The sequence below is a fragment of the Acipenser ruthenus genome, chromosome 56 (genome assembly GCF_902713425.1).
Source record: "Acipenser ruthenus chromosome 56, fAciRut3.2 maternal haplotype, whole genome shotgun sequence".
Lineage (NCBI taxonomy): Eukaryota > Metazoa > Chordata > Actinopteri > Acipenseriformes > Acipenseridae > Acipenser > Acipenser ruthenus.
In genome coordinates this window covers 6,395,795-6,412,096 of record NC_081244.1, presented here as the reverse complement: position 1 = coordinate 6,412,096, position 16,302 = coordinate 6,395,795, and the positions used below count along the sequence as shown (strand labels likewise).

General features: G+C 49.4%; 2 protein-coding genes across 6 annotated transcripts in view; one reads left to right on the top strand and one right to left on the bottom strand.

Annotated features, from left to right (window-relative positions):
• Positions 1 to 1,479, bottom strand: part of LOC117404242 (membrane-associated guanylate kinase, WW and PDZ domain-containing protein 3) — a 28,528-nt gene extending 27,049 nt beyond the window's left edge. Inside the window, exons 1-2 of one of the 5 annotated variants that reach the window (XM_059017331.1) lie at positions 1,117 to 1,479; positions 596 to 704 (exon numbers count right to left, since the gene is read on the bottom strand). The gene's annotated coding sequence lies outside the window, so the exon portion shown is untranslated. Of the gene's footprint in view, positions 1 to 595; positions 987 to 1,116 lie in introns of those variants that run through there. The other 4 variants (XM_059017334.1, XM_059017333.1, XM_059017335.1 and 1 more) reach the window with 4 other exon arrangements.
• Positions 1,480 to 1,483: 4 nt separating this feature from the next.
• Positions 1,484 to 14,382, top strand: gpkow (G patch domain and KOW motifs). Its single transcript, XM_059017336.1, has 11 exons — positions 1,484 to 1,767; positions 2,186 to 2,361; positions 2,948 to 3,090; positions 3,233 to 3,339; positions 3,713 to 3,917; positions 4,160 to 4,292; positions 4,845 to 5,007; positions 5,426 to 5,567; positions 5,818 to 5,887; positions 6,070 to 6,155; positions 13,614 to 14,382. Exons 1-11 carry the CDS (start codon positions 1,532 to 1,534, stop codon positions 13,740 to 13,742), a joined length of 1,590 nt encoding a protein of 529 aa, XP_058873319.1. The 5' UTR covers positions 1,484 to 1,531; the 3' UTR covers positions 13,743 to 14,382.
• Positions 14,383 to 16,302: the final 1,920 nt, after the last annotated feature.

Genomic DNA, 16,302 nt, shown 5'->3' with positions numbered 1-16,302 from the left:
ATGCGGCACTTCCGTTCCATCAGTAAAATTATGCATTTTTAATAAAACAAAACAGATCGCAAGAGAGTAAATTGCCTTCGAGATTCCCGGCATGTCATAAACCATTATTATTACTATATTATTACTGTTATTAATTTATTTCTGCACCTTAATAATGATTTAACATTATACCGTCTGTATACCGTGTATAAACACACACATGTACAGTAATCACAGATATGTATAGCTGCATATGCAAAATTGTATATATATATATATATATATATATATATATATATATATATTAAATTGTATGTCATATTATGAATATAAGGCACGGTACGGTAGATACAGTCAAGTGCTGCGAGTATTTTTTTTTTTTTTGGTTTTGTTTTTACACACATTAGTATACATTTAAAACACACGCACACACGATCATTTAATCAGATAAACACATTAACTGACACACCTACCGCCGCCTCGACCCGCAGGTTTCATAATCACTTGCATCAAACCGTGCCTGTGTTTGTTTTTTTCCACCACATTTCCAAAGTATTTGGTATAAAGGTTACGGTTATGCATCGTGAATAAAAGAAAATGACATGCCAAAACTCACCTTTGTCTGTTTTTTCCCCCTTTTTCTATCGTCTCGTCTCCATACTAATATCCTCGACACGACACAGCCTGACGACGTTGTGTGTGCGTTTTCTTTTGCGTCTTATTAACTGACATTAAATGAAAAGCGTTGACAGTAGACACGGGTTATCAGTCAGGTTGATACTAACGAGATTGCAACCCTGTGTGTAAGAGAGTTAGAGCTGGCTACTAACACAGTATACACAAGGCATAAAAATATCGATAAGTAAAAACAAATATTACATGATAACACAAAACGACAGAGCCGCCTCTCGTGTGCCAGAGAGAGAGAGAGAGAGAGAGAGAGAGGAAAGGGAATTAGATAAATCGTATAAGTCTCTGCATGTGCAGTGACACGAATTGAATAAAGCAGCAAAAAGGATGTCGCCTGGCTCTCAAGACAGTAGCCCTTTTTTTTTTTTTTTTTTTTACTGTTTCATTTAATTAATAATAATACTTTGACCTACATAAATAAAGGCAACAAACACAGAGTTGGCTTACCGTTATCAAATTCGCTTTAAAAAATAATAATAATAATCTTAACTAGCTAAAACGTCTCCATAGCAACAACAGCACTTTTTCTCTAACGTAACGAATTTCTATAAAATCACCTATGTTTTAAATGACTGTGTACCCCGTTTTGAAAATACTGCTTTTCGTATTTATATTTTAACCATCGATTTTTTTTTAATGCCAAGCAAAAACTGCTTTGGTACGCCTACAACTCCCAGCAGTATTTTTAGTCGCCATGGCAATGATTACACGAATGCCCTTCGGGTTCCGGTGCCGCACAGGCATTCTGGGAACTGTCGTATTCTGCTTCATTAACGTACTTTGATTGCGGCGACTAAAAAACTACATTACCCAGGCTGCACTGGGTGTTGTTGCTGTTTTCCGGCAAGGACGGTCGTCAGACATGGCGGAGATAGAGAAACGGGCCCGTAACGATGATGTTTTGACTAACGAAGATGAGGAGGATGAAGTCAAAAACGGAAACGATGGTGATAAAAAATCTGCCGCCGCCGGCCCGATCTCTTTTGGGTTCAGCAAGACCGTTGGTAAAAGTAAAGTTCAAAATTTAAACCGAGAGGCGACCGAAACATCGGAGGAGAAAGATTATCTGACGGGCGTGGAGGGTAAAGAGTTAAAGAGGTAACCGGGGATGCAAATAAAGACATCAAATCTCTCTCGCTCTAATACTAGAATGAATAATTAACGTGATTTGTATTTTCAATAACTTATTACCACTGTCGATTTGTTGAAAACCAACGTCGCAGATTCTTATCATAAAACTCCCCTATGTGTGTCTATAACACATGCGTGTGTGGTACTGCACAGAAACTACAAGAAAATCAGAGAAAATTAAACAAAGAAAATGAGTTCAAAGCACTGTAATACAGTATTGGACAATTTACAAAAATGATCTAGATTAACTGGATTGTAAAGGTAGGAAAAGCTGAGACGATGTGTTTTGTTTTGTTGTGATTTTGTTAGGCTCTGCCTCCCAGGTCAGTTTACAATTACAATGGTATTTCGTTCAATTGCAATTACAGCCTATATTCTATTTCAGCACCAAGCCTTCTGAGAAACCCAAGGAGCTGGTTATCCCGCTGATCCACAAGAACCGCTGGTACAAGGAGGAAGCCGGTAGCAAGGGAGGGGGCGTGCAGGGGGCCGTGCAGAGGGCAGAGCAGCCTCCGGAGGAGGACGTGGTCGAGTCCCTGGCTGTGAAAGAGCTGATAGAAGGTACAGCCAGCAGGGGGCGTGGTAACAATCAGGGTTGGGGTCAAATCCTGTTGAAAATCAATTCCCAGTTCCCTTTTAATCAATTCGAAAATAGCAACTGGCAGTCTTCTGTTTAAAACGAGCTGCTCCTCCCAGTTACAACAACATTACTTAGGGTGAAGTCACAGTTTTTTTTTTAGTCAATTAAAAACTGGCTTTAAAAGAAAGCACTTGAACAAGTCTCTAAAACATCAATTCCTTTGAAGGAACTGATTTTAAAAAGGAATTAAAATTGAAAAACAGAAAGTGACCCCAACTGTGGTAACAACTGATCCGTTCCTGGTTTCACTGGGCGTCTAATAATCAGACACACACTGGGGCTGATGAAGCTGTGTGCAATGCAGTGATCAGAATCAGAGAGACTGAATAGTGGGAGGTATTGTTCACATGTACTGCTGCCTGATGTATCCTGGTTATATTCTGCCTGTGTTAGATTTGGACTGGGTGAAACGGCTGTGCGATAGTCCTGTTTCCAGCCCTGTCTGCTTGTTCATTTCTCAAGTAGCTTTGATCTGAGGGCTTTTGTTTGTGCTTCTTTACTCCTCAGAGTCCCAGAGGCAGCAGGAGAAATGGAAGAGTGGGGGAAGCCAGGGGGACCCCAATCTCTCCATCCCTCTGCTGTTGATGAACAAGGTGCCGTCCGGGTTCGAGGACGGAGACAAGGTCAACGTGGACATGCGTCCAGAATCGGTAAGAGGGACGGGCGAGGTCTGATGCAGCCTGTGTGTGTGTATTGTAGCCTGTGTGTGTGCGTTTCTTCCTCAGTCTAATGCAGTGTATATGTAATCTCGGATCTGATGCAGTGTGTGTGGGTTTGCTCCCCCCTCTGCAGTCCACTGAAGCGGACTATGAAACGGTGCCAGTGGAGGCGTACGGCATGGCGATGCTGAAGGGAATGGGCTGGAAGGCGGGAGAGGGCATCGGCAGGACTTTCAAACAGTGAGTCCCCAAGCATCAGTCAGCCTGTCTGTGTGTGTGTCAGCCTGTCTGTGTGTGTGTGTCTGTCAGTCAGCCTGTCTGTGTGTGTGTGTCTGTCAGCCTGTCTGTGTGTGTGTGTCTGTCAGTCAGCCTGTCTGTGTGTCTGTCAGTCTGGAATTAAAGCAATAGGGTCGATACAACTCAGGTAGCTCAGATCCAGGAGAGGTGTGGCTTTATTTATTTTTTTGTTTCTAACCTGCTCAGATTCCTGACTCCTGATCATTTCTATAATAATAATAATAATAATAATAATAATAATAGTAGTAGTAGTAGACTTCGTTGAGGGGAGCTGTGAAGTTTCAATCCCGGCTCATTCTCCTGGTTCCTTCTCCAGGGATGTGAAGCCCATAGAGCACCAGCTGCGGCCCAAGGGGCTGGGTCTCGGAGCGGACCGCTCTGCAATCAAGGACCTGGATGAGAGCCGGCCCAAGCGGCCCCCCAAACCGGGGGAGGAGAGGGCCCCGGAGGAGCCCCAGGGGCTGGTGACAGGGGGGCCCGTGCTGGTGGAGAAGGGGCCACACAAGGACCTCTACGGAAAGGTACTTAACTAAACAAGATTCGGTTTAATATAGACAGACACACAGGCACACATACAGAATTCAAATAATACACTAACTCACATTCTGATTAGCAGTAATCCTGGACTATCGAATGCTATCTTAGGTAAGGCAGAAGCAGCAGCAGTAATTATTATTATTATTATTATTATTATTATTATTAATGGTCCGCTAATGTAAAAGACAGGCTGACATGCTTGTGCCGATTTCCCTCCCTGTCTCAGATTGAAGGGGTGGATCCAGACAATGCCAGAGTCATGGTGAGGCTCGCCATTGGTGGAAAGACGGTGACAGTCAGCCAGTACTGCCTGCGATTGGTCAACAGGAAGGAGTATGAGAAGAACAGCAGAGACCTCAGTGAGTGTGTCCTCTCTGCACTGTTACAATGTTAGCACTCAAAATAGAACTGCTTCTGTGTGGCTGTCCTTCCAGCTCAAGTCCGTCTGCAAAGTCTGCGCAATTTATTTATGATTCTTCACTGTCCTCTTCTCTGGGAAGAGATTCTGCTTTTGTTGTGTTAATAAAACCGATCCGAGATTTGCACAGTTAATACTGTTTATTTAGACACTGAGAGACTTCTAGTGGAAACGTTTGCCATTTAATTTATGAAGTTTCTTTTAGTGTTTCTATTGTAATTGCAATTTAATATCACTAGACCAAACTATACTAGAATAGCAGGGATAGAAATCAGACTCCCGTTGCACAGCAGTGTCACCCAGTCCAGGTTTCACTACCAGCTTGATCAGCCCCCAGTGTGTCTAGCTAACAAGCTCAGGTGTGTCTGATTATTAAACTCATAGTGAAACCAGGTCTGGATCACACCGCTGTGCAGCGGGAGTCTGATTCCCAGCCGTGTCAGTCGTTGAATGACTGGTTCATGCTGGATACGTGATCCTCTTTCTGTGACAGGCCGTCTGAGCAAAGCCCACAAGGAGAGGGAGAAAATGAAAACAGACGAAGAGAAAGAGAGGCTGAGTAACGCAGGAGCGCCAGACAAACACACTGATCGAGAGAGGGATAGAGACCAGCGGGGCAAAGACAGGAAGAGGAAGCACCAGTCCCAGCATGACAGGTAAGGATGTGGCCTCTGTCTGCTGGTGCTTTTTTTGGCAGCTAAATCTCGTAGCTGTTTCAGCAGCAGAAGCTGTGTGCGTAATACCTCACGCGCAATACACTACACTACACCACACGCAACACACCACACGCAATACCTCACACGTAACGCAACACACCACACGTAATGCACCACGTGACTACAGGGGCGTTCGGTTCATTAGACAGTACGGTTGATCAGAGGTTGGATAATTGACTCTGTACTGCACATGGAAAAACTCCAAAGCGGTGTGTAATTCAGTACAGTAAAAAGGTAACATTATCCAGCAGGTTTCATTCGACTTTATGAAGCACAATGAGTTCATTGCTGTATAAGCGTTCTAGAAGATTATTTTTCACCTGTTTTCCGTTGTCCTTGTTGCCCCTCCCTCCCTCAGAGACAGACCCCATGCCGGTAAAGAGCCCAGGCAGAGCTCCAGCAACACAGGGTCCTCTCACGCCCCCTGCTGGCTGCAAAGGGATCTGCGAGTGCGATTCATCGACAAGAAATTCAAGGGGGGCAAATACTACAACAGCAAGGTGGGTGTGTGCGCTGATCCACAGCGAGCAGCCAGTGTGCTCCCTCAGTCAATTACAGCAGCGTTTCCGCTAGTGCCTTCATCAGTGTTACTGAGACTAGAAGAGACCGAGTCAAGCAGACCAGCGTTTGGGCTCCAGTGCCTTCATCAGTGTTATTGAAACTAGAAGAGACCGAGTCAAGCAGACCAGCGTTTGGGCTCCAGTGCCTTCATCAGTGTTATAACTTTCTTACTAATTTTGAATTTTACAGATGACCATTGAAGATGTTTTAAGCCCTGAAGTGTGTGTCTGCAGATCAGAGGAAGGTCGACTACTGGATGGTAAGTCACAGAAATGTACAAATTATTGCAGCACATATTAATTAACCCACTGATACTCGTATAACCTGCTAGTAGTAAATCCTGGAATGGGTGAAACTGATGTGCAATGTGTATATATATATTTTTTGGATTTGTTTTTAGTGTTTCTGACGTGGTGTTCTTGCGTTTCTTTCTCCCGCTAGATGTGAAGCAGTCGATGCTGGAGACGGTCGTTCCGAAGTCAGATTCTGATTTCATCATGGTGGTGCTGGGGCAGAACCGAGGGCAGGTGAGAACACAGAGCTCACAGGAGAAGCTGTGTGAGGTGCAGCGACACACTCGCTGTATCAGCGATCGTTATGAACACGGAGCTCACAGGAGAAGCTGCGTGTGGTGCAGCGACACACTCGCTGTATCAGCGATCGTTATGAACACAGAGCTCACAGGAGAAGCTGTGTGTGGTGCAGCGACACACTCGCTGTATCAGCGATCGTTATGAACACGGAGCTCACAGGAGAAGCTGTGTGAGGTGCAGCGACGCACTCGCTGTATCAGCGATCGTTATGAACACGGAGCTCACAGGAGAAGCTGTGTGAGGTGCAGCGACACACTCGCTGTATCAGCGATCGTTATAAACACAGAGCTCACAGGAGAAGCTGTGTGTGGTGCAGCGACACACTCGCTGTATCAGCGATCGTTATGAACACGGAGCTCACAGGAGAAGCTGTGTGAGGTGCAGCGACGCACTCGCTGTATCAGCGATCGTTATGAACACAGAGCTCACAGGAGAAGCTGTGTGAGGTGCAGCGACGCACTCGCTGTATCAGCGATCGTTATGAACACGGAGCTCACAGGAGAAGCTGTGTGAGGTGCAGCGACACACTCGCTGTATCAGCGATCGTTATGAACACGGAGCTCACAGGAGAAGCTGTGTGTGGTGCAGCGACACACTCGCTGTATCAGCGATCGTTATGAACACGGAGCTCACAGGAGAAGCTGCGTGTGGTGCAGCGACGCACTCGCTGTATCAGCGATCGTTATGAACACGGAGCTCACAGGAGAAGCTGTGTGTGGTGCAGCGACGCACTCGCTGTATCAGCGATCGTTATGAACACGGAGCTCACAGGAGAAGCTGTGTGTGGTGCAGCGACGCACTCGCTGTATCAGCGATCGTTATGAACACGGAGCTCACAGGAGAAGCTGTGTGTGGTGCAGCGACGCACTCGCTGTATCAGCGATCGTTATGAACACAGAGCTCACAGGAGAAGCTGTGTGAGGTGCAGCGACGCACTTGCTGTATCAGCGATCGTTATGAACACGGAGCTCACAGGAGAAGCTGTGTGTGGTGCAGCGACGCACTCGCTGTATCAGCGATCGTTATGAACATGGAGCTCACAGGAGAAGCTGTGTGTGGTGCAGCGACGCACTCGCTGTATCAGCGATCGTTATGAACACGGAGCTCACAGGAGAAGCTGTGTGGTGCAGCGACACACTCGCTGTATCAGCGATCGTTATGAACACGGAGCTCACAGGAGAAGCTGTGTGGTGCAGCGACACACTCGCTGTATCAGCGATCGTTATGAACACGGAGCTCACAGGAGAAGCTGTGTGTGGTGCAGCGACGCACTCGCTGTATCAGCGATCGTTATGAACACGGAGCTCACAGGAGAAGCTGTGTGAGGTGCAGCGACACACTCGCTGTATCGGCGATCGTTATGAACACGGAGCTCACAGGAGAAGCTGTGTGAGGTGCAGCGACACACTCGCTGTATCAGCGATCGTTATGAACACGGAGCTCACAGGAGAAGCTGTGTGTGGTGCAGCGACGCACTCGCTGTATCAGCGCTCGTTATGAACACGGAGCTCACAGGAGAAGCTGTGTGAGGTGCAGCGACGCACTCGCTGTATCAGCGATCGTTATGAACACGGGGCTCACAGGAGAAGCTGTGTGAGGTGCAGCGACGCACTCGCTGTATCAGCGATCGTTATGAACACGGAGCTCACAGGAGAAGCTGTGTGTGGTGCAGCGACGCACTCGCTGTATCAGCGATCGTTATGAACACGGAGCTCACAGGAGAAGCTGTGTGTGGTGCAGCGACGCACTCGCTGTATCAGCGATCGTTATGAACACAGAGCTCACAGGAGAAGCTGTGTGTGGTGCAGCGACACACTCGCTGTATCAGCGATCGTTATGAACACGGAGCTCACAGGAGAAGCTGTGTGAGGTGCAGCGACGCACTCGCTGTATCAGCGATCGTTATGAACACGGAGCTCACAGGAGAAGCTGTGTGAGGTGCAGCGACACACTCGCTGTATCAGCGATCGTTATGAACACAGGGCTCACAGGAGAAGCTGTGTGAGGTGCAGCGACGCACTCGCTGTATCAGCGCTCGTTATGAACACGGAGCTCACAGGAGAAGCTGTGTGAGGTGCAGCGACACACTCGCTGTATCAGCGATCGTTATGAACACGGAGCTCACAGGAGAAGCTGTGTGAGGTGCAGCGACGCACTCGCTGTATCAGCGATCGTTATGAACACGGAGCTCACAGGAGAAGCTGTGTGAGGTGCAGCGACACACTCGCTGTATCAGCGATCGTTATGAACACGGAGCTCACAGGAGAAGCTGTGTGTGGTGCAGCGACGCACTCGCTGTATCAGCGATCGTTATGAACACGGAGCTCACAGGAGAAGCTGTGTGAGGTGCAGCGACGCACTCGCTGTATCAGCGATCGTTATGAACACGGAGCTCACAGGAGAAGCTGTGTGTGGTGCAGCGACACACTCGCTGTATCAGCGATCGTTATGAACACGGAGCTCACAGGAGAAGCTGTGTGTGGTGCAGCGACGCACTCGCTGTATCAGCGATCGTTATGAACACGGAGCTCACAGGAGAAGCTGTGTGAGGTGCAGCGACGCACTCGCTGTATCAGCGATCGTTATGAACACGGAGCTCACAGGAGAAGCTGTGTGTGGTGCAGCGACACACTCGCTGTATCAGCGATCGTTATGAACACGGAGCTCACAGGAGAAGCTGTGTGTGGTGCAGCGACGCACTCGCTGTATCAGCGATCGTTATGAACACGGAGCTCACAGGAGAAGCTGTGTGAGGTGCAGCGACACACTCGCTGTATCAGCGCTCGTTATGAACACGGAGCTCACAGGAGAAGCTGTGTGTGGTGCAGCGACGCACTCGCTGTATCAGCGATCGTTATGAACACGGAGCTCACAGGAGAAGCTGTGTGTGGTGCAGCGACGCACTCGCTGTATCAGCGATCGTTATGAACACGGAGCTCACAGGAGAAGCTGTGTGTGGTGCAGCGACGCACTCGCTGTATCAGCGATCGTTATGAACACGGAGCTCACAGGAGAAGCTGTGTGTGGTGCAGCGACGCACTCGCTGTATCAGCGCTCGTTATGAACACGGAGCTCACAGGAGAAGCTGTGTGTGGTGCAGCGACGCACTCGCTGTATCAGCGATCGTTATGAACACGGAGCTCACAGGAGAAGCTGTGTGTGGTGCAGCGACGCACTCGCTGTATCAGCGCTCGTTATGAACACGGAGCTCACAGGAGAAGCTGTGTGTGGTGCAGCGACGCACTCGCTGTATCAGCGATCGTTATGAACACAGGGCTCACAGGAGAAGCTGTGTGTGGTGCAGCGACACACTCGCTGTATCAGCGATCGTTATGAACACGGAGCTCACAGGAGAAGCTGTGTGTGGTGCAGCGACACACTCGCTGTATCAGCGATCGTTATGAACACAGGGCTCACAGGAGAAGCTGTGTGAGGTGCAGCGACGCACTCGCTGTATCAGCGATCGTTATGAACACGGAGCTCACAGGAGAAGCTGTGTGTGGTGCAGCGATGCACTCGCTGTATCAGCGATCGTTATGAACACGGAGCTCACAGGAGAAGCTGTGTGTGGTGCAGCGACGCACTCGCTGTATCAGCGATCGTTATGAACACAGGGCTCACAGGAGAAGCTGTGTGTGGTGCAGCGACACACTCGCTGTATCAGCGATCGTTATGAACACGGAGCTCACAGGAGAAGCTGTGTGTGGTGCAGCGACGCACTCGCTGTATCAGCGCTCGTTATGAACACGGAGCTCACAGGAGAAGCTGTGTGAGGTGCAGCGACGCACTCGCTGTATCAGCGATCGTTATGAACACGGAGCTCACAGGAGAAGCTGTGTGTGGTGCAGCGACGCACTCGCTGTATCAGCGATCGTTATGAACACGGAGCTCACAGGAGAAGCTGTGTGTGGTGCAGCGACACACTCGCTGTATCAGCGATCGTTATGAACACGGAGCTCACAGGAGAAGCTGTGTGTGGTGCAGCGACACACTCGCTGTATCAGCGATCGTTATGAACACGGAGCTCACAGGAGAAGCTGTGTGTGGTGCAGCGACGCACTCGCTGTATCAGCGATCGTTATGAACACAGGGCTCACAGGAGAAGCTGTGTGTGGTGCAGCGACGCACTCGCTGTATCAGCGATCGTTATGAACACAGGGCTCACAGGAGAAGCTGTGTGTGGTGCAGCGACACACTCGCTGTATCAGCGCTCGTTATGAACACAGAGCTCACAGGAGAAGCTGTGTGTGGTGCAGCGACGCACTCGCTGTATCAGCGATCGTTATGAACACGGAGCTCACAGGAGAAGCTGTGTGAGGTGCAGCGACGCACTCGCTGTATCAGCGATCGTTATGAACACAGAGCTCACAGGAAAAGCTGTGTGGTGCAGCGACACACTCGCTGTATCAGCGATCGTTATGAACACGGAGCTCACAGGAGAAGCTGCGTGTGGTGCAGCGACACACTCGCTGTATCAGCGATCGTTATGAACACGGAGCTCACAGGAGAAGCTGCGTGTGGTGCAGCGACACACTCGCTGTATCAGCGATCGTTATGAACACAGAGCTCACAGGAGAAGCTGTGTGTGGTGCAGCGACACACTCGCTGTATCAGCGATCGTTATGAACACAGAGCTCACAGGAGAAGCTGTGTGTGGTGCAGCGACACACTCGCTGTATCAGCGATCGTTATGAACACAGAGCTCACAGGAGAAGCTGTGTGTGGTGCAGCGACGCACTCGCTGTATCAGCGATCGTTATGAACACAGGGCTCACAGGAGAAGCTGTGTGAGGTGCAGCGACACACTCGCTGTATCAGCGATCGTTATGAACACGGAGCTCACAGGAGAAGCTGCGTGAGGTGCAGCGACGCACTCGCTGTATCAGCGCTCGTTATGAACACGGAGCTCACAGGAGAAGCTGTGTGAGGTGCAGCGACGCACTCGCTGTATCAGCGATCGTTATGAACACAGAGCTCACAGGAGAAGCTGTGTGTGGTGCAGCGACGCACTCGCTGTATCAGCGATCGTTATGAACACGGAGCTCACAGGAGAAGCTGTGTGTGGTGCAGCGACACACTCGCTGTATCAGCGATCGTTATGAACACGGAGCTCACAGGAGAAGCTGTGTGTGGTGCAGCGACGCACTCGCTGTATCAGCGCTCGTTATGAACACGGAGCTCACAGGAGAAGCTGTGTGTGGTGCAGCGACGCACTCGCTGTATCAGCGATCGTTATGAACACGGAGCTCACAGGAGAAGCTGTGTGTGGTGCAGCGACGCACTCGCTGTATCAGCGATCGTTATGAACACGGAGCTCACAGGAGAAGCTGTGTGAGGTGCAGCGACGCACTCGCTGTATCAGCGCTCGTTATGAACACGGAGCTCACAGGAGAAGCTGTGTGTGGTGCAGCGACGCACTCGCTGTATCAGCGATCGTTATGAACACGGAGCTCACAGGAGAAGCTGTGTGAGGTGCAGCGACGCACTCGCTGTATCAGCGATCGTTATGAACACGGAGCTCACAGGAGAAGCTGTGTGTGGTGCAGCGACGCACTCGCTGTATCAGCGCTCGTTATGAACACAGAGCTCACAGGAGAAGCTGTGTGTGGTGCAGCGACGCACTCGCTGTATCAGCGATCGTTATGAACACGGAGCTCACAGGAGAAGCTGTGTGTGGTGCAGCGACGCACTCGCTGTATCAGCGATCGTTATGAACACGGAGCTCACAGGAGAAGCTGTGTGAGGTGCAGCGACGCACTCGCTGTATCAGCGATCGTTATGAACACGGAGCTCACAGGAGAAGCTGTGTGTGGTGCAGCGATGCACTCGCTGTATCAGCGATCGTTATGAACACAGGGCTCACAGGAGAAGCTGTGTGTGGTGCAGCGACGCACTCGCTGTATCAGCGATCGTTATGAACACGGAGCTCACAGGAGAAGCTGTGTGAGGTGCAGCGACGCACTCGCTGTATCAGCGATCGTTATGAACACAGAGCTCACAGGAGAAGCTGTGTGTGGTGCAGCGACACACTCGCTGTATCAGCGATCGTTATGAACACGGAGCTCACAGGAGAAGCTGTGTGTGGTGCAGCGACGCACTCGCTGTATCAGCGATCGTTATGAACACGGAGCTCACAGGAGAAGCTGTGTGTGGTGCAGCGACGCACTCGCTGTATCAGCGATCGTTATGAACACGGAGCTCACAGGAGAAGCTGTGTGGTGCAGCGACACACTCGCTGTATCAGCGATCGTTATGAACACGGAGCTCACAGGAGAAGCTGTGTGAGGTGCAGCGACGCACTCGCTGTATCAGCGATCGTTATGAACACGGAGCTCACAGGAGAAGCTGTGTGTGGTGCAGCGATGCACTCGCTGTATCAGCGATCGTTATGAACACGGAGCTCACAGGAGAAGCTGTGTGAGGTGCAGCGACACACTCGCTGTATCAGCGATCGTTATGAACACGGAGCTCACAGGAGAAGCTGTGTGTGGTGCAGCGACGCACTCGCTGTATCAGCGATCGTTATGAACACGGAGCTCACAGGAGAAGCTGTGTGAGGTGCAGCGACGCACTCGCTGTATCAGCGATCGTTATGAACACAGAGCTCACAGGAGAAGCTGCGTGTGGTGCAGCGACACACTCGCTGTATCAGCGATCGTTATGAACACGGAGCTCACAGGAGAAGCTGTGTGAGGTGCAGCGACGCACTCGCTGTATCAGCGCTCGTTATGAACACGGAGCTCACAGGAGAAGCTGTGTGTGGTGCAGCGACGCACTCGCTGTATCAGCGATCGTTATGAACACAGAGCTCACAGGAGAAGCTGTGTGAGGTGCAGCGACACACTCGCTGTATCAGCGATCGTTATGAACACGGAGCTCACAGGAGAAGCTGTGTGTGGTGCAGCGACGCACTCGCTGTATCAGCGATCGTTATGAACACGGAGCTCACAGGAGAAGCTGTGTGTGGTGCAGCGATGCACTCGCTGTATCAGCGATCGTTATGAACACGGAGCTCACAGGAGAAGCTGTGTGAGGTGCAGCGACGCACTCGCTGTATCAGCGATCGTTATGAACACGGAGCTCACAGGAGAAGCTGTTTGAAAGAATGGGGTGCAGTTTTACACACTGGCCCGTCTTGCTTTTTTTTTCTCATTTTACAATGAACCACTTTTTATTTTATTTTTCATTTCTGGTTTGTTTCATTTTGTATTGGACTTTTTAAATGTAACGGTTTAATTGTTAATTTTGTGTGTGTGTGAAGTGCTTTGGGATCCCTGTGATGAAAGGCGCTACAGAAGCATGAACTCTGTTCTACTACAGTGTGTAAAAGCTTGCATTGAAACAAGCTGCACGCACGCATCCCTCAGCTCTCACCTGCTTGTGTCTTTTCAGGTGGGTCGAATTCTTCAGCGCGACAAGGAGAAGGGCCAGGCCCTGGTGCAGCTTCAGAGGTCAGAGGAACAAGTCTTCAAACTGGATTACGATGCCGTCTGTCACTATGTGGGAGGAACGGATGATTAAATCTGCACCCGAGAGCAAGGAAGAAACAAGGGAGAGGGGAAGGAGGGGTAGAGGGGTGAATCCGAGACCCAATGAGAAAGAAAACTCCAAAAATCAAGTTCTTATCCGGGTCCTGAATTCAAAGTCCAGCCGTGCCGTGTGCTGAGTTAAAGAAACTGCTGTCAGGAGCCTCAGTGTAAATGCACACTAATGGAAAAGGACCTCCTGTGATCACCCTTTATAGCGCTGTAACCGGGAGTCTGTGGTGCGTGCGCGTGTGCGTGTGCGTGTGCGTGTGCGTGTGTCCCGCCTTCTAACCAAATTGGAAGTGCTGGGAATGGCATTGCAGGGATGCTAACTCGTCCTGCAGTGTAAAGCCCTACAAAGTGGAAAAGGTTGATATGAATGCAAAACTCTCCCTAACTTGTGCACTGTTGGTCTTTTAACACCTCCACCCCTCAAATGACCATTTGATCTTATTATGTATCACCAATGTATCCCATCATGCAGTTTCCCCATCGCCCGATGCAGAGCGGACCGCAGGAACCTGCTTTTGGAAGAAAGAGGAAAGAAGGTTTTCAGATAGCTGTGATTGAACTCACCCAGTTGTTATTTTAATGTATTTTTTTATTATTAAATAAAAACTAAACTACAGTCTGTTGATTTGAATCCTTGTTCTTTTTTGGGGGTGCAAATCACTTGATCGACACTCCTTGCTTCCGATTATAGGGCTGCATGTAGAGAAATGCAAGCGTAGCCGTACTGTACTGGAGCTGCACGTAGCGATGATGCAGATCCAGGGTCTCCGCTGTCCACCGGGCTGATTCACCGTCCTGAGTGAAGAAACAGCTGCTGGGGTTTGTGTGGATCGCTGTTCTCCAACAGTCTTAAGAAAAGCAGCGATCATCACAAACCCACGCAGCTGCTTCTTCACTCAACGGTAAATCAGCCCGATGGACCCTCTGAGAGCTTGATCCTCTCTGAAGGTTTGTTTAAATGTTTTAAAAGCTTGCCAGCTCTGTGTGGATGGTATCAAGGCGCACCTCTCTTTGTTTTGTGGTAGGGGGCGCTCTCCTCCCTCTGGTAGTGCCTCTTCTCTGTCGCGTCGTCCCCGGTCTGACTTCTCGAAGAAGCGCTCCGCCCTCTCCTCCACCTCTGCTTGGGGGACAGAACACACACACACACAGTATTATTTATTTAATAATGTTCTTCATTTAAACCTTGTTTCTGTATTTGTAGCTGTGAGTATTGCTCGTTTTTTTGCGTAATTGTTTTTTGCGTAACTGTAATTGAACAAAACAACACTGCTGTAATTGCAATTATAAAATTTGCCCCAGGTCAGCCCAAGATTAGTGCTAATCAGAGTCCAGCTCCACTGTGTCTCAGTGCTCAGCGTGTCTGTCTCTGTGCAAGTGTGTCTCTGTGCGAATGTGTCTGTCTCTGTGGGAGTGTGTCTCAGTGCTCAGTGTGTGTGTCTCTGTGCGAATGTGTCTGAGTGCTCAGTGTGTGTGTCTCTGTGCGAATGTGTCTGTCTCTGTGGGAGTGTGTCTCAGTGCTCAGCGTGTCTGTCTCTGTGGGAGTGTGTCTCAGTGCTCAGTGTGTGTGTCTCTGTGCGAATGTGTCTGAGTGCTCAGTGTGTGTGTCTCTGTGCGAATGTGTCTGTCTCTGTGCAAGTGTGTCTCAGTGCTCAGCGTGTCTGTCTCTGTGGGAGTGTGTCTCAGTGCTCAGTGTGTGTGTCTCTGTGCGAATGTGTCTGAGTGCTCAGTGTGTGTGTCTCTGTGCGAATGTGTCTGTCTCTGTGGGAGTGTGTCTCAGTGCTCAGCGTGTCTGTCTCTGTGGGAGTGTGTCTCAGTGCTCAGTGTGTGTGTCTCTGTGCGAATGTGTCTGTCTCTGTGGGAGTGTGTCTCAGTGCTCAGCGTGTCTGTCTGTGCAAGTGTGTCTCAGTGCTCAGCGTGTCTGTCACTATGTGAGTGTGTGTCTCAGTGTGTCTCTGTCGTGAATGTCAGTCTCACGGTGTGAGTGAATGGAGGACGTTCTCTCCTTACCAGTCAGACTCGAACACCTTGTACAAGTCAGGGGACTGGTTCTCCCACCGAGTGGCTTCCTAATCCATGTTGTTGTCATCAGTCTTCAGCAATTACCGCCTCATCAACATCTTTACAGCACACTCAGGCACACGGTTACAGTGCATAGCGGTTCAATCCAGTCCTGCTTTTAATTCGAGTTTAATAAGACACACCTTTACCATGTACAACTCGCACGCAGTCCTGCGCGTCTCTCTATAATAAAGTACAACCATTTTACTCGAAGTTTAAGAATCCCTCGCTTCGACAGGCGGGGGAAGAGGCACTGTGTAGTAGTTGACACGGAACTAGACATTATTATTATTATTATTATTATTATTAATAAAAGTGCTGTTAATTCACGTGGATTTAATTACCAGTATTCATTCCATGTTTCTTTGTAATAAACTTTGTTTATCGCACGTACTTAAACATTGCTTTCAACAACGCTACAGCCGAACGTCGACTAGTTATTACGTCAGCGTTGTGCTGAAGAAAAAGTTAAAATCCCCAATCAG

Excerpts from the sequence above, each read along its gene's own strand:
- gpkow (XM_059017336.1), top strand. The coding sequence starts at position 1,532 with ATGGCGGAGATAGAGAAACGGGCCCGTAACGATGATGTTTTGACTAAC. Across the intron at positions 5,008-5,425 it reads CACCAGTCCCAGCATGACAG|AGACAGACCCCATGCCGGTA; the intron begins GTAAGGATGTGG and ends TCCCTCCCTCAG. Across the intron at positions 6,156-13,613 it reads TGGGGCAGAACCGAGGGCAG|GTGGGTCGAATTCTTCAGCG; the intron begins GTGAGAACACAG and ends GTGTCTTTTCAG.